Source organism: Platichthys flesus, chromosome 13, assembly GCF_949316205.1.
Source record: "Platichthys flesus chromosome 13, fPlaFle2.1, whole genome shotgun sequence".
Lineage (NCBI taxonomy): Eukaryota > Metazoa > Chordata > Actinopteri > Pleuronectiformes > Pleuronectidae > Platichthys > Platichthys flesus.
In genome coordinates, this window is record NC_084957.1 from 21,480,983 (window position 1) to 21,504,483 (window position 23,501).

The following is a 23,501-nucleotide window of genomic DNA, read 5'->3' on the forward strand; positions in this document are numbered from 1 at the left end:
CATCAGCTGGTCCTTGAGCTGCCACCGGCCGTCTGCTGGCTCTCCAGAGCAACAACAGGACCACTGAGGCGTCCGATTTACAGGACACCCCTCAGTGAGTGAATTAGAGTGCTGTGGCCTGCAGTGTCCTAATCACTGCGAAGACCTCCCTTCTGATTGCCGTCACAGTGAGTCACCCTTAGCGAGGAAGGGTGATTGGGTTTGGCAGTGTGAGTGCGAGAAGACTCAAAAGACAACTTGAAAAAAGAGCTGAGCAGGGACAAAAAATAATCTGACAGCTTCCAGATCACAGCCGAGGAGGAGGATGTGTGGTGCTGAGAGAAGGGATGTGTCATATGCCTCAATGCATCTGTGATTATCTTCGTTAGAAGTATGTACTGCTGGACAGGAAATAATTCATCACGGAATATTCAAGTGAGTCACAGCTGTCAGTCATGATGTTTCAGCCCAATTTTAAAGGAGAAATATAAAATAATTAACGTAATTTCCTGCAAAGCTGCAGACAGTACATTACATTTGATGGGAATCTTACCTTAATATCAGTCATCATTGAATGAGAGCAAATATTTTGAATCGCTCTGACCCACTGACAATGCGACCTTCACTGCTGCCACACAGGCTGCAGGTCTGGCCGACACCAGACTTTCAATATTTCATAGGGCATCTTCATTAATTCATCATTTATATTGTTAGAGAAACATTCTGAGGTGACTCAAGGGAGAGAAAGGACAAAATCCAGTTCAAAAAGACAAGGCTGCAGAAGTCTTTCTGAGCAAATGGCCTCAGAAACTCACATTCTGAGCCCAAAATAACAATTTCAGCCGCAATGTTTGAACTTTTCTGCTATTTTTATTTATACAAATCATTCTCATATATTTAGTCAGCAGCTGTGTCAGATACAGTTTTTATTAAGAACAATTCTGTTTTTGTGTGTAGCTTGTCCCTAATCAGGATCCTCACTGATTTAATGTGGAAATTGTTTTAGAAAGTTGGACATCCAGTTTAAAAACCATGGGGCTCGTAATTTTCCGTCAGCAGTGCTGTGCTGACGCGCAATAATATTTTTTAAACTGTGGGGCAAATTTGTAGGACAGAAATCGAAGCTTGTAGTTGGATACATTTATTTTGAAGGAGGCCGTCAGAGTTATATTGCTTCCTGCAGACTTAAGCATAAATAATATATTCTATTGTGTCGTACAGATGAAATTAAACACTTCCTTGGATTACAAGAGAGCATTAATTTACAAAAAGGCCGGGTTTGCCACGGAGCCCGGTCGGGCATAGCCCGAACAAACTACGTGGCACCCCCCCTCTCTTTAGCTCATGGGCCCACCACCTGTGGGAAGACCCGTTGGGGTCGGGTGCGCAGCCACATGGGTGGCAGCGTAGGTCAGGGGTCTCGACGGACCAGACCCGGGCGGCAGAAGCTGGCTCTGGGGACGTGGAACGTCACCTCGCTGTGGGGAAAGGAACCGGAGCTTGTGAGGGAGGTGGAGCGCTATCAGTTAGATCTGGTAGGGCTTACCTCCACGCACAGTCTCAGCTCTGGTACCGTACTCCTGGATAAGGGTTGGACTCTATTCTTCTCCGGAGTTACCAAGGGCGTGAGGCGCCGGGCGGGTGTGGGGATACTCATAAATCCCCGGCTGAGCGCCGCGGTGTTGGAGTTTACCCCGGTAGACGAGAGGGTCGCCTCCCTGCGCCTAAGGGTTGTAGGGGGGAAAACTCAGACTGTTGTTTGTGCGTATGCACCAAACAGCAGCTCAGAGTACTCGGCCTTCTTGGAGACCCTGAATGGAGTCCTGTATGGGGCTCCAGTAGGGGACTCCGTAGTTCTGCTGGGTGACTTCAACGCCCACGTGGGCAACGATGGAGACACCTGGAGAGGCGTGGTGGGGAGGAACGGCCTCCCTGATCTGAACCCGAGCGGTCGTTTGTTATTGGACTTCTGTGCTAGTCATGGATTATCCATAACAAACACCATGTTCGAACATAAGGGTGCTCATAAGTGTACCTGGTACCAGAGTACCCTAGGCCGGAGATCAATGATCGATTTTGTGATCGTGTCATCTGATCTGAGGCCGCATGTTTTGGACACTCGGGTAAAGAAATGGGCGGAACTGTCAACCGACCACCATCTGGTTGTGAGTTGGATCAGGGAATGGGGGAAATTTCCGGATAGACCTGGTAAGCCCAAACGAGTAGTGCGGGTGAACTGGGAACGTCTGGAGGAGGCCCCCGTCCTAGGTATCTTCAACTCACACCTCCGGCGGAGTTTTTCTGGCATTCCTGTGGAGGTTGGGGGGATTGAGCCGGAGTGGGCGGTGTTCTAAGCCTCCACTGCTGAAGCTGCGGCGGCTAGCTGTGGCCTCAGGGTCTTAGGCTCCTCAAGGGGCGGTAACCCTCGGACACCGTGGTGGACACCGGTGGTCAGGAAAGCCGTCCGATTGAAGAAGGAGGCCTTCCAGGATATGATATCCTGGAGGACTCCTGACTCGGTTGCAGGGTACCGACAGGTCCGAAGGGCTGCAGCTGCTGCCGTGTCGGAGGCTAAGCAGCGGGTGTGTGAGAAGTTCGGAGAGGCCATGGAGAAGGACTTTCGGTCGGCACCAAAGTGTTTCTGGAAGACTATCCAGCACCTCAGGAGGGGGAAACGGGGAACCATCCAAGCTGTGTACAGTAAGGATGGGACTCTGTTGACCTCGACTAAGGAGGTCGTCGGACGTTGGAAGGAACACTTTGAGGAACTCCTGAATCCGAATAACACGCCTTCTAAGTTGGAGGAAGAGCTCGAGGTTGATGGTGTTTCATCGTCAATTTCCCTGGTGGAGGTCACTGAGGTGGTCAAACATCTCCGCAGTGGCAAGGCCCCAGGGATTGATGAGATCCAGCAAGAAATGCTAAAGGCTCTGGGTGTTGAGGGGCTGTCATGGTTGACACGCCTATTCAACATCGCGTGGGAGTCGGGTACAGTGCCAAAGGAGTGGCAAACCGGGGTGGTGGTTCCCCTGTTCAAAAAGGGGGACCAGAGACTGTGTGCCAATTACCGGGGCATCACACTTCTCAGCCTCCCTGGTAAAGTATACTCCAAGGTGCTGGAAAGGAGGGTTCGGCCGATCGACGAACCTCAGATTGAAGAGGAACAATGCGGTTTTCGCCCCGGACGTGGAACTACGGACCAGCTCTTCACTCTCGCAAGGATCCTGGAGGGGCCTGGGAGTATGCCCATCCGGTCTACATGTGTTTTGTGGATCTGGAGAAGGCGTATGACCGGGTCCCCCGGGAGAAACTGTGGGAGGTGCTGCGGGAGTATGGGGTAAGGGGGTCTATCCTCAGGGCCATCCAATCCCTGTACTCCCAAAGCGAGAGCTGTGTTCGCGTCCTCGGCAGCCAGTCAGTTTCGTTCTCAGTGGATGCTGGTCTCCGCCAGGGCTGCGCCTTGTCACCAATCCTGTTTGTGATATACATGGACAGGATATCGAGGCGTAGTCGTGGTGGGGAGGGGTTGCAGTTTGCCGGTCTGAGGACCTCGTCACTGCTTTTTGCGGATGATGTGGTCCTCATTGGATCATCGGCCTGTGACCTTCAGCACTCACTGGATCGGCTGGCGGCCGAGTGTGAAGCGGCTGGGATGAGGATCAGCACCGCTAAATCTGAGGCCATGACTCTTAGCAGGAAACCGATGGATTGCTTACTCCGGGTAGGAAATGATTCCTTAGCCCAAGTGAAGGAGTTCAAGTACCTCAGGGTCTTGTTCGCGAGTGAGGGTACTATGGAGCGTGAGATTGGCCGGAGAATCGGAGCAGCGGGGGCGGTATTGCGTTCGCTTTACCGCACCGTTGTAACGAAAAGAGAGCTGAGCCGCAAGGCAAAGCTCTCGATCTACCGGTCGATCTTCGTTCCTATCCTCACCTATGGTCATGAGGGCTGGGTGATGACCGAAAGGACGAGATCGCGGGTACAAGCGGCCGAGATGAGTTTTCTCAGAAGGGTGGCTGCCGTCTCCCTTAGGGATAGGGTGAGAAGCTCAGCCATCCGTGAGGAACTCGGATTAGAGCCGCTGCTCCTTCACTTAGAAAGGAGTCAGCTGAGGTGGTTCGGGCATCTGGTAAGGATGCCCACTGGGCGCCTTCCTTGGGAGGTGTTTCAGGCACGTCCAGCGGGGAGGAGACCTCGGGGAAGACCCAGGACTAAGTGGAGAGATTATATCTCAACACTGGCCTGGGAACGCCTCGGGATCCCCCCCGTCAGAGTTGGTCAATGTGGCCCGGGAAAGGGAAGTCTGGGGCCCCCTGCTTGAGCTGCTCCCCCCGCGACCAGACCCCGGATAAGCGGACGAAAAGGAAATGAGATGAAATACAAAACCTTTAAAGGAGAGAGAAAGAAAACTAAATAACACAGAAAAAGAAGGATTTGCTTATCTTACATAACTTGCCCCAGAAACTAAAGCCTGTGATGTCTGTGAATTATTGACTCCACGGTAATTAAAAAAAATAAAGATCTATTATTCACTACTCAATACACAGGGCTTATGAGACGAGAACTATTGTGACAGTGTGTGTTCATAACGCTGGAGCCGGAGTGGGTTTAAGGTGACCTTTAATATATGTGTGTGTGTGCGTTGCCGTGACAGTGATGGAAGCCGGTGGTGCTCTCTTGCAGCGGGGAGATTAAGTGTCTTTCAAAGCGAGGATGCACTGAGGTTCACAACACTGAAGTAATATGATGCTGTGTGTGGGTTACGTGTATCTCCGTCATGAAACCTTTATGTCTCTAACTCTTTTTTTACTTGTTGTACGCTGGTCCCAGTTTTAAAGCCAATACCCTTTTATAGGTTTTATGATGATCGGGCAACTATACCATTTAATCAAATTTTGACCAATGCTTGGAACATTGATATGTGCCTCACAAACCGCAATCACACAGTGTTTTCTATTGAAATCATTATCGTGCCATTTAATAATGATGACCACCTTGACCATACCCTATGATGACACATTTGATCCTAATAAGCTACAGAAAAATTGGTTTTAAAACTGAATGCATTGGTTGACATCTAAGGATCATAAATTATTGTTTTAGATCTGTATAAACTTTAGGTCCTGTATAAAGTCCTGTGGATCCTTTTATTTTGCTTGAAAGATGTTTTAAACTGTGCTTTCAAATTTTTATTTTGCCTGTGTTTTTTTTTACAACACCTTGAATTTACCTCTGTGTATGAAAGTTGTTTTTTAAATGATTGACTTAGGAACTAATTCTATCACCAGGCCATCATGTTTCTAAACTTTTAGTCATGTCCAGCAACCGTCAGATCTGTTCCCCTGATTGTTCTCACTTGCGCTTTGTAAATGTTCAATAACTTATACATACAGCCTATATCATACAGTCTAAAGTCATCATTTGTTTCCTCAAATTCTACCATGCAGGCTTTGTATGCATGTAGGATTTATAGTAGTATATTATGTTTTACTTTAAACTTTCTACTTTGCTTTTATTTTATTCTAAGACTATTAGAATGTTTATTTTCATCCAACACCTTTCATTGTACTGTCAGGCCTGTGTTAACTTGCACATAAAAATGAAACTTGAAACAAAATGGCCTGTTGCATAAAAGAAAAGATGCGTGACGTCATTTTCTGATTTCTTCATGACATCACTTGTCGTATGACATCAGATTACAAGGAATATTTGTTCTGATTCTGAAAAGTCTTGAAAGATGTGTTTTTTCCACATTCCACCATATTGCTGTTGACCTTTGACTGATCAGCTTCAAAACTTAATCGTCAAATCTCCACTCCAAGATATAAAAATCAAACATAATCCCCTATTACAGTTGATTTTAAAATTGTGCTCTCGACACACAGGGAATAATTTACTCTGAGCCTCCTGTACTTAGAAGAGTGAGAGTGACCTCTGACCTCAGGGAGGAGACACTGGTCTTCTAGATGTTTCAGGCTCAAGACTGAAAACTAATGATGACTCCTCATCAACTCTGGGGCAACTTTGCGAAAGTCTCAGAAAATCAATATTCGGGGGGGTTTTGAAATAGTGCATACTTCAATCTGTCTTCTCTGTCTCTTTTATTTCCCTCTTCACTGTCCCATGTGGTCCTTCTTAACTTCTGCTTTAAAAGGGACCGTGGAATGTTTGTTTGCATGAGACAAAAAATGAATAAATACAGTAAAACAAAGAGTAAGTATTGATTTTACATGGGATTTAAATTTATAAACAACCTGAATTGCTGTATAATGCCGAATGTGATAAACCACATATACAAACGCAGTTTATGATGTTGCCAGATAATTCACAATATGTAAAAATATATATATATATATATAGACGATGTGCGCCGCAGGATGAGGTGCGCCGCAGCATGATGTTTGGGCAGGATGATGTGCGCCGCACACAATGATGTGCTGCAGGATGCAGTGCACTGCAGGATGATGTGCGCCGCACAATGATGTGCGCTGCAGGACGATGTGCACCGCAGGATGATGTGCGCCGCATGATGATGTGCGGTGATGATGTCATCTGCAGGATGATTTCCGCCGCATGATGATGTGTGCTGCACGATGATGTGCGCCGCAGGACAATGTGCGACGCTGGGTGAAGTGTGCTGAAGGGTGAGGTGCGCTGCAGGACGAAGTACGCAGCAGGATGATTTGCGCTGCAGGACGATGTGCGCAGAACGATGAGATGCGCTGCAGGACAATGTGCGCCGCAGGATGATGTGCGCCACAGGACGAAGTGGGCTGCAGGATAAAGTGCGCCCTGGCAGGACAATGTGCGCCAGGACAAGGTGCGCTACAGGATGATGTGTGCTGCAGGATGATGTGTGCTGTAGGATGAAGTGCGCCACAGGATGAAGTGCGCCACAGGATGATGTGCGCCGCACAATGATGTGCACCACCCGATAATGTGCGGTGATGATGTGCACAGCAGGATGATGTGAGCCGCAGGACGAAGTGTGCTGCAGGATGAAGTGCGCCCTGGCAGGACAATGTGCGCCAGGACAAGGTGCGCTGCAGGATGATGTGTGCTGCAGGATGATGTGCGGTGATGATGATATGCGCTGCAGGATGATGTGCGCCGAAAGACGATGTGAGCAGCAGGATGAGGTGCGCCACAGAATGTGCGCCGCAGGATGAAGAGAGCCGCAGGATGATGTGCGCTGCAGGATGTGCGCTGCAGGATGAAGTGAGCCGCAGGATGATGTACGCTGCAGGATGAAGTGAGCCGCAGGATGATGTGCGCTGCAGGATGAACTGCGCCACAAGATGATGTGCGCTGCAGGACAATGTGCAGCAAGATGATGTGAGCCCCAGGATGATGTGCGGTGATGATGTGCGCCACAGGATGATATGCACGGCAGGATGAAGTGCGCCACAGGATGATGTGCGCCACATGATTATGTGCGCTGCAGGACGATGTGAGCAGCAGGACGATGTTCGCAGCACGATGAGGTGCGCCGCAACACGATGAGGTGCACTGCAGGACGATGTGCGCCAAAGGACGAAGTGCGCTGCAGGATGATGTGTGCTGCAGGATGATGTGCGCTGCAGGATGATGTGCTTTGATGATGTTATGCGCTGCAGGATGATGTGCTGCAGGACGATGTGGGCAGCAGGATGAGGTGCACTGCAGGATGATGTGTGCTGCTGGATGAAGTGCGCTGCAGGATGATGTGCGCCGCACAATCACAATGATGTGCAGCAAGATGATGTGTGCCGCAGGATGATGTACACTGCAGGATGAAGTGCGCCGCAGGATGATGTGCTCCGCATGATGATGTGCGCTGCAGGACGATGTGAGCAGCAGGATGAGGTGCGCTGCAGGACGATGTGCGATGAGGTGGGCTGCAGGACAATGTGTGCTGCAGGACGATGTGCGCCACAGGACGAAGTGCGCTGCAGGACAATGTGCTGCACGATGATGTGAGCCCCAGGATGAGGTGCGCCACATGATTATGTGCGCTGCAGGACGATGTGAGCAGCAGGACGATGTGCGCAACACGATGAGGTGCGCCGCAGGATGATGTGCGCTGCAGGATGATGTGCGCCGCACAATGATGTGCGGCAAGATGATGTGTGCCGCAGGATGGTGTGCGGTGATGATGATATGCTCCGCAGGATGATGTGCACCGCTCGATGATGTGCGGTGATGAAAAAATTATTTCATCGATGAAAGTCTTAATGATCAATTAATCGAACGTCGCTTAATTATCCCCATCCCTACTTATCATATGTTCTCGTATGACTCTATAGTTTTAACTATTTCCTTGCAATGTCCTGTGAGGATGCTGAAAACAGAAATACAGGCTCTTCCAGTTATGAACGTGGAAAAATATTAAACATAAGAAAAGGCAAGTCTTGTGTCTGAGACAATATTGTATCATGATCTCTCAATTACAAGCTACATTACCCCAGAGCTCAACAGCGGCTGAAGGAGGTTTATGAGATCTGGCGTGAGATCTTCTCTCTGGGGTGCACAGGAGTGCACTGTCATTGTTCAACGCAGTGTGTTTGTGTGTGTGTGTGTGTGTGTGTGTGTCTACCTGCCCAGTAGCTACAAGACCATTGAAAAGTAGGGAGGAAGTGAAGAAAGTGAGAAATCAACAATGAAGGTATTGGTTTGATACAGTCCCTCATCTTTTGCCGTCACCTAATGGAAGTATGTGTGTGTGTGTGTGTGTGTCCCTCAATGACCTCCAGTTTCCAGTTGTAAACCTTTTCCTTCAGGCATCAACGCCACTTGAATCAGTTAATAGGTCGCATCCAATTAGCAGCGACTGAGCTGTTACTGTGTTTGATTAAGGAGGGACACCTCTGACATTGCTGATGCCACCTCCTCTGTGATGGGTCCCTATTCATCAAATTTTCATGGAGAGTCAATCTTAAAGCGCTTTAGATGATTTTCAGCGACGATGCAGGATTCATCAGGCAGGCGGGGAGAAAAACAGCTCTCTCACACCACCTGCTGGTTCAGAGAGGGACTATCAGGCTCAATTAAATGTGAAGGTGTTACTGAAACGTGTGAAAATGTGCTGACACTTCTGCTCAAGTTTCATTTAAAATATATGTAAAAGTTATTTACTTGCCAAGAGACCTCAATGCACAGCAAATTTCGTAAACACATACAAATAGAAAAAACATCATCAATTTGAAGAGACATGCGCTGAAAAAAGTCAGTACACATGTAAATATAGAAACGCGCTGCAATTAAAGAATACAACACTGGAAGTGTTTCCAGGGGACCAGGAAAAGTCATGTACCTGGCTGTAGTTCAATGGTTTATGAAGATCAATCACCACTGACAATAGCAGACTTCAATAACTTCTTACATTCCTTAAGACATGGCACCTTGAATACTATTGTACTGAAGTATTATAATATTTCAATTTAGTTAATTTTCAGTAATGTGTTACTTAATTATTTAAGGGAAAAATAAAAATAAAAGCAACTATTCCCTATTTGTTTCTTTCTTTCAAATGACAAAGTAGAATTTCAAAAGTAAATACTATTGTACTGAAGATTTATAATATTTCAATTTAGTTAATTTTCAGTAATGTGTTACTTAATTATTTAAGGGGATATCTGCAAAAATAACAAAGCAACTATTCCCTATTTGTTTCTTTCTTTCCAATGACAAAGTAGAATTTCAAAAGTGATTTTTTTTTTATTTCATTGTACAGGCACAAATTTCCAGAAATTAAACTGGCAAAACCTGGAAAAGGTTCAAGTTTGAACAGATAGATGAATGTAAAGTCAGTGCAAAATGGAAATATATAAAAAATGTGAACAGCAGCAGCAAAGTCACAGTGTTCGAGACGATCCCTGTTATTGTCATTGTAAAGATAATGGACCACAAATGAAAAAAAGTTTATCTTCATGTTTGAGATTTCTATAAATCTACTTTAGTATTCATCATTTACAAGAAAAAACTAAATATAATATATATGTATTTGTACTCACACTAAAGATAAGGCATATTCAGAGATATACAGAGTGAATAAGTGGCTGGTAAGAGGTTTGTGTTTGTGGTCAGTGCTGGAGACAAATGACTTTGTATTCTGAGAGGAAACCGCCTGCTCCTTCCAGGTCACTGTTTCCAGATCGTTTCACCTAGAAATGAAGGCAAATTATCGCTGTTATCTTGCGTTTCTTTGACGTCTTTTTTTAGCCCGAGTCTGAGCCGTAAGGAATCGGGTGGGGGAGCCACAGTTGTGAGGTCCCTACCAAACACGCCCTCGACCAATCATGATCAGTCTATGTTGTCAATCACGACGTTCACCTTGTTTTATACATTCAAATAACTAATTCAAACCAAAATAATCAAAAACGTGATGAAGTTAACCAACATCAATGTGATAACAACGACCTTAAAGTGACACAGCCCATATTCAAGAACATCTGATTGTCATATTGTCCGTCACTTTCTTTTCGAACCCGGTTAAGATTCACACCAGCCACCCTGAACCTTCCGTTACCGCCAACCTCCGTTAACGTGCATCCTCTTGACGGGTCTTGTCTCTGCGTCACCTCAGAGCTCCACGGTTCGCAAGTGGCCGCGGGGGGAAACCGCAGCCTGCACGCTCGGAGGCAAACACTCGGACTGCTCGGTGGTGCTGCCACAGCACGACCAGTGTGGCTTCCCGGGGTGTCCCTTATGACTGTGACCGCAGCCTTTAAATCCCCCTGCAAGATCAGGACAGAAGATCAGAAACGGCAGCCTGAGAAATATAATCGATTTGCTGATATGAGTCTTTGACAAACTGTATCTGTGTTTGCCGTTAAGATAAGTTTTATTTTACAGATTAAACTATGTAGAAAAGATGTGCATTTATGTTCAAGTGCTGTGTATTTGACTTACATATGATAAAAGTTAAGGTTCATCTGTTAAATATGAAGTATTGATCAGTCTCCCTCCTGTCAGGATCTCCTCTATGTACCTGGCATGGTTCCTGGGCAGCCACATCGAGCTTCCTTGGCTCCTCCGCTGGAGCAGAAGCAGCAGCAGTGGAACGTCCCGCTGTGTCGCCTCATCTTCCTCTGCACGTTCAGAGTAAATGGTGAACCCTGCAGAAGGAGAGTAGAGAGTCAGTCGTCTGCCGTATGTCTCTCTGTTGGTCCAGGCCGACAGACACCCACATGAGATAAGAGCAGAAAGATTCTCATTCATCAACGTGTACTTTGACTTCTTGGTTTGGTCCATGTCCCATCTCTTGACATTGAGGAGACCTTTACTGACCTATACTGCAGGCAGCCACCAGGGGGGCGATATATTATTTTTGGCTTAAACTTTAACAGCTGTCACGTTGTCAGGATGATTAACAGTTCTAAGCTTCAAATTAAACCATTTGCAAAGTAATCAGGAACAAGTGTTTTACGGCTACAGATGTGTTCTCATATTTTATTTTGACAAACTAGCTAGGTTGATATTTACCTTGACGTGTTGAGCTCTGACACAAACCCACACTGAGTAGCTTCCCGGCTCTTCATGTGTCAATGAGACGCTGTACGATCCGTCGTTGTTGTCGACCACTGTCGTCTTCACAGAGCTGAAAGAAACAGAAATCTTATTACAGCTAAAATAATATAGTTTCTACCTATTTATCAATACTCTTATGAAATTATAGCATCATTCAAGTTTTTGCGTGTGGAATCTTTTCCTAGTCCTGCCCAACTGATCCTGAAAGTTCTGACAAAGCTGACAAGTCCCCGTAACTCACCAGTTTTTCTTCTCCTTGTGCACGACGCTGACCAGCACGTGTTCTCCACCTCGTGCCAACTGCTCTCCGGTGGAGTCTCGGCACACCAGGGTGAAGTGGCCCTGTTTGCCCTCCTCGCCCCGCTGCAGACCTGCGCCCACGAGGGGTCAAAGGTGAGAGGTCACACAGAACCGCCGAGCAAGAAAGTAAAGACAATGAACTGCATGGTCGACAGTATTTTACACCTGACTGTGTGACTGCTGAACGTCACAATCCCAAAGGAATAACCTCCCCTTGTATTTGAAGGATTGTTACATGACAGCAGGGATTTGCGACCAGGAACAGCAGTGGTGAGGTTGGGTGATAAAACATGGCAGCTGTCACGTTCTTCTACACATTTCTACATGCACCTGTTATCGTAATAAAACAGTAGGATCTCACCCAAACTTGACAGGAAGTAAGAGATTTAACTCTACCACGAAAAAAAACTTCAGACTGACTGTTCCCTTTTCAGAAAAACACTGATTGACACATGAGCATGGACAAGGCTGTCGCCAGCATGAAGGTCGTCTGTCCCATACTTGTGACAACTAAAAAACACCCTCAGAGAAATTTAAATTTGGTATAAATGTCCACTCACAGATTAACCGATTTGATTCGGTGGTCAAAGGTCAAGTTTGCCTTTTGACCTCTTGGACATGATATCTCCAGTCTGTCTTGGGGAATTTCTTCACATTTTGACCCCAGTCGTCACTTGGACTTAAAGATGAACTGATTGGACTGCAGAGGTCAAAGGTCACAGTGACCTCATATAAACCTGGAAAAACAAATGTAAGTAGCGCTGTTTGGCAGAGGCACGCCGGTATTTATAGTTTCATCATAAGACTTTCTGAATGATAGAAGATTATTTTATGGTGCATTCTTTTGAACATTCATTTAAAACACAGGATTCAAACATAGCGGTTATGACCATATGCCACTGCTAATGTGCTACGGTTATAAATACTGTAGTATACCATCATCTCTGCTGCTAATGGGTGTGAACTATCTGTGAATCTATGTCTGTGTGCTTCCTGAGCCGAGCAGCCAGCAGCTGTCGCCACTACAGAGCCAGCTGTCCCGGACCACATTTCACCTGTGAGCCTCAGCCTCGTCGTCCAAATCCACCACTTCCAAGCCTCTCAGGCCACAGCGAGCGGATAATCGTCAGTAAGCCTCTGTGATGTCTGCTCTCTGATAGTCAACATACTGCACAGATCTGACCCTTGTCCGCCCCCGGAAATGAAGCCAGACGCAGCTGGTGCAAAAGTTTGCTTGAAAACCGGGAGCTACAGATGTTTCAGCAGATGCAGTGACGCTGCGGTTTCAAGTCTTAAGTGTGTGTGCTTATGTGTGTAGCTATCGGAATGCGCAGTAAAGGATTATCTTATTTTAACAGAGGAATACATGAATCCAACGAGACAATTTTACTGTTTTTTACATTGTCTTTCATTGGTAGTAGTAAATCATTTCTTAATCTCCAATGAATTCTTTGAATTTGTGTTTTTATCAATCAGGTTATAAATAAGAGCCCATCACAGTCTCCTTCAGGACAAGTTGATTAACTTGTCCAATTTAAGTTGATCTTTAAATTGTTTATTTAGTCCAAACAAAGATTTTTAATTTCAATAATGAATAAAGCAGTAAATCGCACCAAATGCTTTGGATTTTTCTATTTTGAAAACATTTTTGGTAACCTCAGATATTGTGTGTTTTTGTATCTATAATGCCTATGCTCTAATTCCACAGACACAGATGGAGACTTAGGAGAACATCGATTTTGTTTGAATTAACTGCACGTGGCCGAGTTGAATGTACAAACAGTTATTCTACCAAAAATAGGTGCTGGAACAACAATTTAACTTCACTCAAGGTAAAGGTGTGTTTTTCTTTCTTTTTTAAAACCCTGGAGTCAGAAATAATTCATGTGGCTTGAAAATGTCCTGCAGCCACTTGCAATGTGGCTGTGTGTGTGTGTGTATGTGTGTGTGTGTTTTTTTGTGTGTAAACACCCCCCCTCCTCGGCCTTCAGGCTTGTTGAGTCCCCTCAACATTCCTTTAGTCCCAAAGGAATTTCTGTCTTTGAGCCAAAACACCCGGGAAGATTACAATGTCTGCTCCAGTGGAGTCAGTAATCAACTCTCCAACTCCTCCCCCCTCAACTCTAAAACACACACACACATACACACACACACTCAAAACCTGAATACTTAGATGACTATGAAAAAAGAGCAGGTCAACATTTTTAAGAATAAGACCGGTGATACTTTCCTTTTGACATCTAAGCCAGTTGTTTCTGACATGAATCTCTTATGACTGTGATTTCAAAAAAACAGCTGAGTACTTAAACAAACTATTTTCAGTACACTTAGATCCTCAAGGTTACTGATTTACAGGGAAGCCCTTTAAATACCCATTATCAGCTGTGTACAGTAGACTGTTGCAACATCGTGGCCAGACCCCCTACCCAACAAGCCCCTAGTCATTAAGTTTCAGCCAAAAGCATCGTCATTTTAAAAGTTTGGTAGAAGACTACAAGGTAAAAATGTAAGATATGGGAAAAATTGCATATTCTCATCAGGGTGTTACCTTCCCCTTCAATGGTGCACTTGCTGAGGTCCACTTTCTTAGAGCGGAGGACCCCGACCACCGGGTAGCCCTCCAGCTCCCCCGCCGGCTCCCCGGGCATGAAGCAGATACTGCTGCCGTCGTCGGGGGCGACAGTTGCCGGGTGTGGGTCGTAGCTGCTCTCCGCCAGACTGGTCAGTCTCCTCAGGGTCACTCCTTTGACGCTCAGGATCTCAGTGTCAGAGCCGGAGCCCAGCAGTCTCTCCGCAAACTCCACGCTGCCTCGGACGTCCAGCAGCGCCTGCTTCAGCTGAGCCCTCTGCAGGTGGAGCTGGTTCCTGTCGTACAAACACAGCATGAATAACAAACTGGTGGTAGGGATGTTAAATCTTTATAATCTTTCGTAGTCATTCTTAAAGTTGCACTTCATTTCAACATTTTCTAGTTGATCGAATCTTTAATGTTGGGCTGGAAATTGTGAGATTCACTGTGATACCGTTATTTTATGATTTATCCACCACAGATAACTTTTCAAATTGATTTAGTAAATTCATGATTTTACCTCAGAAATAATATAAACAACCACATCTCACATTCTTCAGTCGTCAGAGACTCGATCTGCCGACTCTCTAGTGAATCTGAATTGATTCAGCAAAGAGATAACAGAGTTATCTTTTCTTTAGAATTTGAATGTCAGGGCTTACGGAATCCTGGATGACACCAAATCAGCAGTGTGGAGGCTTGTTATGTTTTTTTCTGTTGCTTTTTACTTTTGAAGAAGGGTTCCTGTTAACTATAATTGTTTTGGTTTTAGCCGCAACACTGTTACCAACACTTCCCCCTCCAACTCCAAAAGTTTTCTGTGGACTCAAACACTTCACCAACTCCCCCACTGGCGTAGTGGGGAGTAGATAATGAGTGAATTTTCATTTCTCAGTGAACTATCCCTTAGATGATCAGATCACACAGTGTGAGCACATACATCCTGAGCTTTCGTTTTTAATCATAGACTATTTGCTTGTACAGCTGAGTTGGACTTTAACAACGTTCTTTCTAAAATCGCACAGTGAATGTTCAGCTTAAGTTAAGCTCAAATGAGAACCATTACTCCTTGTCAAGAGTTTGAGTCAGACCCTATGATAATTTCTTTAATTTAGTCCCAGTTTATGTCTTTACTCGATAAACAAAAGTTTTGATTCTGCGCTGACTTAGTTTCTTGTTAAGTATAAATATGTGTTTGACAATATTAAGATGTTATGTGTTTGGTTGGTACCTGCGTTGGACACGGAGCTCCTCAAGGCGATGCAGCAGAGACAGACAGTGAGATTCAACAGCGCTGGCGTAGCCACGTGCAAACGCCCTCACCTCATTGGCTGTCGCCTCCACCCGTGCCTGCAAAGCCTCCTGGGAAACGTCCACCTGTGGGAGAGAAAGAAAATATAATAGGAACCTCTAGAGGTTGGTTTGAAGACTGACTGGGGGATGAACACTCTCAGTGGGAAAGTTCACCTTCTGCAGTGACTCCTCCAGACGCTCTAGGAGAGGTCGCAGTTGCCCGGCAACCAGCTCTCGGATGCCGTCTCCATGGCGATCGATGACATCATGCGTGGGACAGCAGCGGTGGTCGCGATGCAGCGTGACGGCACAGTCCAGGCAGACAGGCAGGTCGCAGGGCTGACAGAAGAGCCCCAGCTCCTGGCCGGGGTGGAGGGGGCAGAGGACGGGACGGCAGAGACGACCACGAGACTTCAGCTCGTCCAGACCCTGAACAGAGTGAGACGCTGTTCGCTTCTGCCGCCTGCAGATTTATTTTATAATAAAGTTTATGGTTAAACTCTGAAATATCCCAAATGCTGACCACCATGAAGCACAAGTTAAGTTTAGTCTTAGACATATTCTAGTGTTATATTACATTATCTATGTTTTATTTTTAATGTCATAATCATCACTGAAAATATAAACAATGAATGTTACACAGAATCTACAGGCGAACCTGTAGAGGCAAAGTAGAGATGGAAAAAAATACAGAGCTACATTTGAACCAAACGTTTTTTGTGCTGTTTAATACAGAATAGAATACTATAGAAAAGTAAAAATGAATAGAATAGAACATAATAGATCAGTATATAAAATAATAGACTAGAACAGACAATACCTGTGGGCCTGGCAGCAGAACTCACACAGGTTTACACAGCAGACCTCACAGTAGAATACAACAGAACAGAATGGAATAGAGTGGAGTAGAATATAATTGAATGGAATAGAATAGAAGTGTACCCGTGGGCCCGGCCGCAGAACTAACACAGGTTAACACAGCAGAACATATTAGAACAGAATATAATATAATAAAATAATATAGAATATGATATATTATTACAGAATAGAATAGAAGAGCACCTGTGGGCCTGGCAGCAGAACTCGCACAGGTTAACGCAGCAGACCTCACAGCGGCTCTCGGAGCCTCCCTCCCCGCACAGGTCGCAGCTCAGCGGTCGGTCCGACAACACAGTCTCCAGGAACACGGCGTCCAGCGCCAGGTGGTCGGTGCTCAGCCCGGAGGGTCCGGAGGGAGGTAGGTCCACCTCGGAGTCACAGTCCGGGCAGAGCACGGTCACGGCGGTTCGGTCCTGCTCCTGCTCCGGGCTGAGGGAGGAGAGGGACCGGGAGAACGGCTCCAGCTGCCCGATACAGTCCGAGCAGAAGGTGTGTAGACACGGCAACAGCTTCGGGTCCCGGAACAAGCGATCACACACGGTACAAACTGCCAGAGGACTCATCGACTGTCCGGTTCCTCCATGTTCACACTGATCCTGGTTCTCTGTCTGCTCACACTCAGACATGGTGAGACACGGAACTCACGACCAACACGCTGACACACACCAAATCACTGACACACAACAAACCACTGACACACAACCCTCCTCTGCACTCATCAAACTTTCTCCACAAATATCGTTTTTTTCTGTAAAGTTAAAAAATCTGTCTGGAGAAGTTCGCTGTGCTGCGTTCATGGTCCCGTGGGATACATGACACCTCACCCTCGTCCAGACCAATAGGAAACCTCTCAGGGGCGGTTTCAAAGACCCTGCAGGACCCTGTGTAGCAGCGTGGGACCCTGACTGACCCCCTCTACTGGCAGGAAGATTCTGCTGTAATTCTGCTGCCCCTGACCTCTGACCCTCCTAACAGTCATGACACCACTCTTTATAAAGGTGGATTGAACGAAGCCTGGACCTCTATCACATGTACACACACACAATAATGAAAAATTACACACATCAGAGGAATACAAAATGTGTTTATTTGTGAAAAATATGTTTCTGATCTCAGCCTCTTGACAAATGGCTTCGAACTTTTAAAGATAAACATTTCCAGGGGGTTTTCTGTGGCCTGTTGTTTCACAACCGACAGAGAAATCAATCCTTTTCTACGGCGGTTTTCTTTTTTTAACAAACACATCAATTCCTGTTTGTGCCCAGGTAGCAGTTGTACCAGTGGTAGCATAAGGTGGTGAACAACAAATATATTAATATAATAATAAATTATACAATGAATTAACATGAAATCAGTCAATGCAGTATTTAAGTCTTTCAGTTCACTTTCAGCTTCAAGTTTTGCTTTTACATTTCTTTTCGTCTATATTCCATCCCCTGTCGTAATCCTTCATGTCTCAGCTTCTGAGTTCTGATTTCTTCATTTACTTTTTTTATTTAAACTTGTTTTAATTATTGGATTTTTCAGTTTAAGCATTGCTTCAGTCTTTCCTTCAGCTTTCACCGGCCAAGTTTTTGTTCTGTATTTCAACCGTTTTCAGCATCATCTAAGTTAATCCTCCATCTCTCGGCTTCCACGTTTTCTTCAGTCTTTTTCATCTGTCTCTGCATTTATTCCAGCTTTCTTTTCTTCTCCCAAGTTTTGATTCTGCACATTAGCTGTTTTCTTGAGTCCAATTCGCTTCAGTTTTCAGCTTCCAAGCTTTGCTTCCATAATTACATTTTTCCTCATTTGAATCATGTATTTATGTTTTCAGAGAATTTTAATTTGCTTGGCAAATGATTTCAGCTTTAAGCTTCACCCTCAAATTATATTTTATTCTGTAAACATATATATATATACAACTTGGTTGGGATGTTTGAGTGAATATTGAATATTTATCTCAAGTTCAGACAGGGGACAAATTAAAGGAAAAACCAACATAAGTAAGTTACCACCAGGTCGCCTCATAACAGCCTCAACACACCTTGATATAAAAATAGATCTCCTCTCGCCAACCATTCACAGAGCTTCACACATGTCATGTAAATTGTTATGGTTAAGGTTGTTAAGTAAGTGTTAAATTGAATTTGGTGCGATTTGGACACATGATATGTCCAATTTGAATAAACTTTGAATGAACATGCGCCAAGTGCAGTGTAGCAGCAGCGACTGGAACTCAAAGTAAGTGTCGTTGTGCATCATAAGTTTGTGTACTGAGTCGAGCGTCACCACGCTTTGAATAAACAGGTGAACAGCTCTTTACTTCAGGTTCTGTGGACTGAGTCCAGCAGCAGCTCAACTTCTGTTGGTCACTTTTACAGTTTCAGAAAGAAAAACTGCAGCCAGCATCACCAAAGCCGGTTTCGAACTAGCATTGAACTTTGTTTTTCCTAAAATTTGTCACCATCTGTATGTCTGCGTGTGCATAATTAGGTCAGGTTGTAGATGCAGAGGACGCAGGTGGTCGTGATACTCAGGTGAACTGACACCAGCAGGGACGAAGCAGCACTGAAGGTGAAATACGAGTCCTCTGATACAGCAGAACCTGAAAAATATGAATGAAAATCTTTTTTTTTATACTACAATCTTTCATCTCATCTCATGTCTTTGTTTAGGATTCTTTTGGTATGGATTTGGAATCAATTGGTTAATTAAAGAATTCCTTTTCCAGTTTTTTTGTAGTATGATGAATATAAAATAAATGTTGTATTATTCCTGCATCCTCCCCTTGATCCAGATCTGCAACCAACTTTAATGGGCTCTCTCCTGGCCCCCAGCACATCCTTCCACCAAGTTTTTTTAAACCTGTTTTGTTGTTTTTGCGTAATCCTGCAAACTAAAAGGGATGAAAAGATAATATAAATATAAGATATCACCTGTCACCGTTGCTGTAGAGACAGAGGTCACAAGGTTGTTTTCAATCCTGCAGATGTAGGCGTCAGTGTTGTTGACTGGCAGCGTGCTGGTAACACTGTATATTTTGTTGTGGCTCGCTGAGAAGGTGGTGTTTCCACGCAGGACTTCCTCATCCAGGTTCAACCACGTCACGTTAGGTATAGGGAACCACCTGCTGGCATGAGCCGTAAGCACACTGTTGGAAAGTGTGAATGTGGGGGCTGTGAAGGCTGAAATCACAAATCCATCCAAATTCAGTTAGTAGTCTGCTCCCTACATAGCAAAGTTGTGGAGGCCCAGATATGGCCCACATCCCATATTGCCTAGATCATCGCATGTTGGCCGAAAAAAGGCCCACATTTGTATTTGGATTAAAGTTGTTGAAAAGCACTTGTCAAGTGTTTATGCAAGACTTTTAAATATTTAATAGTTGTGGTAAAGTGCCAACAGTGTTTTAATTTCCAAAGCAAACACTCGGATAGACTGGAAAGACGAGGCGTTGTACCTGCTGTTTGGAGATGAATGTTGACAGTGCCTCCGCTCTTAGATGAGCTGATACTGCACGTGTACTCGCCCTCATCGCTGTGCTTCACGTTCCTCAACAGTAGGGAAGCGTTCCCTGTAGCCAAAGCTTCAGAGAACAGCTGAGTTCTCCCCTTGAACTGTGAGCTCTGGTCCTGCAGGGTGGCAGCTCCGTTCTTGTACTTGTAAACCACTCCACTTAGACCCTTCTTCTCCCAGGTGACCGACACCTTTGTGACAGTCTGCGTGAGAAGGTAGCAGCTGAGGAGCGTGTCCTGGCCCAGGTTAGCGATGGGCGCTGTGTTTCTGCTCAACACGGCAGACGAACCTATGTGGGACGAAGAGACACATGCAGACCCATGAGAGAAAATGTATCCAGGGATGAGGCCCTGACAGATTTCAATCACATTTACTGAAAGGTGATTGTGTTTTTTGTTCCTGAGGCAAATTTAAGAATAGTCCAAGAATTTCACAGGTTCTGTTCCTGGTACTGTTAATTGTTCTGTGGTGCATGTTGAAGAACATCCCTTCTAAAAGTGATTCTAAATGCCATAGTCCCCAATCTGTGTTTAAAATGTTATTACGTTTATTTCAGTCAAATGTAACATGAGGATTCAGATTCAGGCTAATCAAGTAACACATTTCCCTCTTTTTTACCTCTGACTAGATGTTTTCATTACAGTTTCTCTGTTTGTTGCCAAATTTACAAATAACATCTAAACCCCTTTTATTGAAACCAGGAGGAAGGATGGAAAATATTCTGTCAGCATAACAATGGGTTTAACACATTATCTTTCATTTGACTGGACTTTTATCATCATCATTTATTATTTCAATTGATATTTACTACTAGGCACTGGTTTTGCGTTACACTATTATAATTTACTTTACAAAACACTTTTCTTTCACTTATGTTTTTAGACCTAATTCTATATTGTTTCATTCACTGTATTCTGTTATATTCTGTATTATACAGTTACTGTAATGTAGGAGCAAGCTGGCACAAAAATCTTCTTGCAGGATTAATTAAGTCTTACTCCTCTAATACAAATATGAATTGTCTAAATGTATGTAGCTTGGGGATATATCCACTAATTTAGATGTTTACCCTTTTCATCTGCAATGTTTCACTTTAACAAAGCATATCATTACCTCAAATAATCTTTTGCTTCCAATTTACCCCTCCCCTTATCTACAATTAAATAGAGCATGTCATCACAACTGTGATGGAAACGTCCTAAGAACATGACACAAACCTACACACATATACACACACACATGCTCATAACAGGTTTTTGGTCTCCATTAGAATGAATGGTACTTTAGTTCAGACAAACAAGTACAGCTAAGTACTGAACACACTGAGGTTTCCCCTCAGGCCTGACAGGGCCAACACTCGGGAAACACATGCTTCTTACTTGAGAAGGCAAAGGAGAGGAAGAGGATGATGATGGCCAAGAATATGATGATGAGGGCTACCATGCTGCACAAAGAAAAACACAGTGAGGAAACTGTGAGAGTTTCAGTGACAAAGAAACATGCAGATGAACCTTCTAGAAGCTGAGAGCAGACGTTTCTCCGGCTGTGGGAGTGGTGCAGATTTTTTTCCTTTAAGCCACATTTATTGTAAGTTTTATCTCGTAAGGCACAGTTTATTTAATTTGATCATATTTTAGTATGTTTTATTTGTAAAAGTATGGTTCTTTTACATTCATTCATCAATGTACAGACACAGGGTTAGGCATTTTTTATTACATTTTATTCATAAGAATGTTATACTTCTAGATCAATTTAGATATACTGTATATATACAGTATATGTTTATATATATAAATTTGAGCGTTTGATAGATTTTGTGCTTAAGCTTTAAAGTGCTACATAAATCGAAATTATTATTATTTATAATATTATTATTATTATCCTAGAAGTTTAGAAAAGAAATTTTCCTTTGGTCGATCGACTACATCTCGTATAACAAGACGCCCCAACACTGCTCACAACCAAAAACAAGATCTTCTTCAATCTTTACTAGTACAATATATGTTATAACTTGATATCTATAAAGTAACCAATAACTGAAACTATAGAACAAGAAAAGTGTAACTGTAGTAAGGGAGTTGAACGTGTCCTGAGACCCCTGAACGTTTCCAGAACTAGTCACCACCCAGAGAGAGGACAAACCTCCTGACCACACCTGTAGAAGATGATCTTCCCGAGGACGCTCATGGCTGCCGACAGAACCTCTCGACACACTATCCGATCCTGTAGTTGAAGTTAAAGGTCCAGTCAAGCCATTCCTGCTAAATATCTTCTCATCTCTTCTCTGAGCAGAACCGACGTGCTCGGTCTGCAGCTTTTTGTGGTTTGGCCTCGCGCTCTCTCAGCACTAGACGCACAACACCATAAGTAAATATTGTCTTTAAGGCGTAGGCTTCATACCTGTTGACTTATCGGCACAGTAACACATTTTCTTATCAATTGTGGAATTTCCCTGAATGACGTATGGTTAGTTCGATATAAAATGAAATTGTAACGTTTGGTGTAAAAAGAAATACATTTAGTTAATTTGTAAACTCATTCAGTTCAGGTATAGTACTGGCATTTTGTTTGGAGGATAAAGACAAAAGAAAGCCAAGTACTTTGAGCTTCCTCCACAATCAGACTTGTGGTATTTTTGGTCAAAATACCACAAGTATAATTTAAAACAGCACATTTTTACCCTGTATAAAACAGCCCTCCTCAGATTGACCTGTTTTGAGTGCCCCGCCCCCCTCTCCACCGAGCTCCGGACCCAGACCCAGGAAGTAGGTCCCACCTGAAGATGACATGATATTTTAGTCTGGTCCGTGTCCCATCTGCTAGCATGGAGGAGGCAGAGTTACTATACTGCAGCCAGCCACAAGGGGGTGATAAAGATAATTTGAATGTACTTATGAGAACCATCATGTCATCCATTTATACACAGAGAGCGGTATGGTGGCTTGAATAAATTATGGTATAATTATAATGTCCCTTCAGAGTACTTTAAGTTTGAATATAAGTATTTGTTCATACTCTCATGAATCAAAGGCTGAACTGACCTCCTTTGACTTTTTGCCTTTGGTGGCGATGGCTGAAGTAGAGAGACCAATGATCCTAGTAATAAAAGAGGAGAGCAGGATAATCACAGAGGTCAGACCTGAGGCATAGACACAAACGCAAAGAGAGAAAAGGACTCGGGATCGAACAGCGATTCAATAAACGTTAATTTAACGTGAAATGATGTTTTTGTTGTACGCACCTATTCCAGCCTGAGCCGTGATCCAAGGCAGCCTCATGTTCAAGATCACCCCCCAGATGTTTAACATGGAATAGATCTGCAGCACAAACACAGAGTCACTGACCGAAGTCACCAAACACATTGGACCTGGTTCAGCGGGATCAAGGTCACTGCGACCCCAGATGTTATCTTCAGACGCCTCAGGAGAATCCTTTCAAATGTTCACTTAGACTCAGATTAACTGATTCGATTACA

General features: G+C 44.4%; 2 protein-coding genes across 3 annotated transcripts; both read right to left on the reverse strand.

Moving 5' to 3' along the window:
• Nucleotides 1-9,097: 9,097 nt before the first annotated feature.
• trim45 (tripartite motif containing 45) lies at nt 9,098-17,408 on the reverse strand. 2 transcript variants are annotated; one of them, XM_062402701.1, is made up of 8 exons: nt 16,712-17,405; nt 15,824-16,112; nt 15,588-15,733; nt 14,336-14,652; nt 11,729-11,858; nt 11,443-11,557; nt 10,949-11,075; nt 9,098-10,694 (listed from the first exon to the last, which is right to left on the reverse strand). In XM_062402701.1, exons 1-8 carry the CDS (start codon nt 17,152-17,154, stop codon nt 10,540-10,542), a joined length of 1,722 nt encoding a protein of 573 aa, XP_062258685.1. In that variant the 5' UTR covers nt 17,155-17,405; the 3' UTR covers nt 9,098-10,539. The 2 variants fall into 2 exon arrangements, 1 of the variants encoding a protein (XP_062258685.1); XR_009924031.1 differs by having other exon boundaries at nt 10,555-10,694; nt 10,870-11,075; nt 16,712-17,408.
• Nucleotides 17,409-17,592: 184 nt separating this feature from the next.
• Nucleotides 17,593-22,368, reverse strand: vtcn1 (V-set domain containing T cell activation inhibitor 1). The gene is made up of 5 exons (XM_062402702.1): nt 22,182-22,368; nt 21,406-21,470; nt 19,971-20,315; nt 19,447-19,695; nt 17,593-19,115 (listed from the first exon to the last, which is right to left on the reverse strand). The coding sequence occupies exons 1-5, from the start codon at nt 22,211-22,213 to the stop codon at nt 19,000-19,002; spliced, it is 807 nt and encodes a 268-aa protein (XP_062258686.1). The 5' UTR covers nt 22,214-22,368; the 3' UTR covers nt 17,593-18,999.
• Between the last annotated feature and the right edge of the window lie 1,133 nt (nt 22,369-23,501).

Bases quoted from the DNA above. Each gene is read 5' to 3' on its own strand.
- trim45 (XM_062402701.1), bottom strand. From the start codon at position 17,154: ATGTCTGAGTGTGAGCAGACAGAGAACCAGGATCAGTGTGAACATGGA. The intron at 16,113-16,711 runs GTGCTCTTCTAT...ATAAATCTGCAG, and splicing joins TTCTGCTGCCAGGCCCACAG to GCGGCAGAAGCGAACAGCGT. The intron at 15,734-15,823 runs GTGAACTTTCCC...TCTCTCCCACAG, and splicing joins TGGAGGAGTCACTGCAGAAG to GTGGACGTTTCCCAGGAGGC.
- vtcn1 (XM_062402702.1), bottom strand. From the start codon at position 22,213: ATGAGCGTCCTCGGGAAGATCATCTTCTACAG. The intron at 20,316-21,405 runs GTAAGAAGCATG...CGTCCCACATAG, and splicing joins CCTCTCCTTTGCCTTCTCAA to GTTCGTCTGCCGTGTTGAGC. The intron at 19,696-19,970 runs GTACAACGCCTC...TTGTGATTTCAG, and splicing joins CATTCATCTCCAAACAGCAG to CCTTCACAGCCCCCACATTC.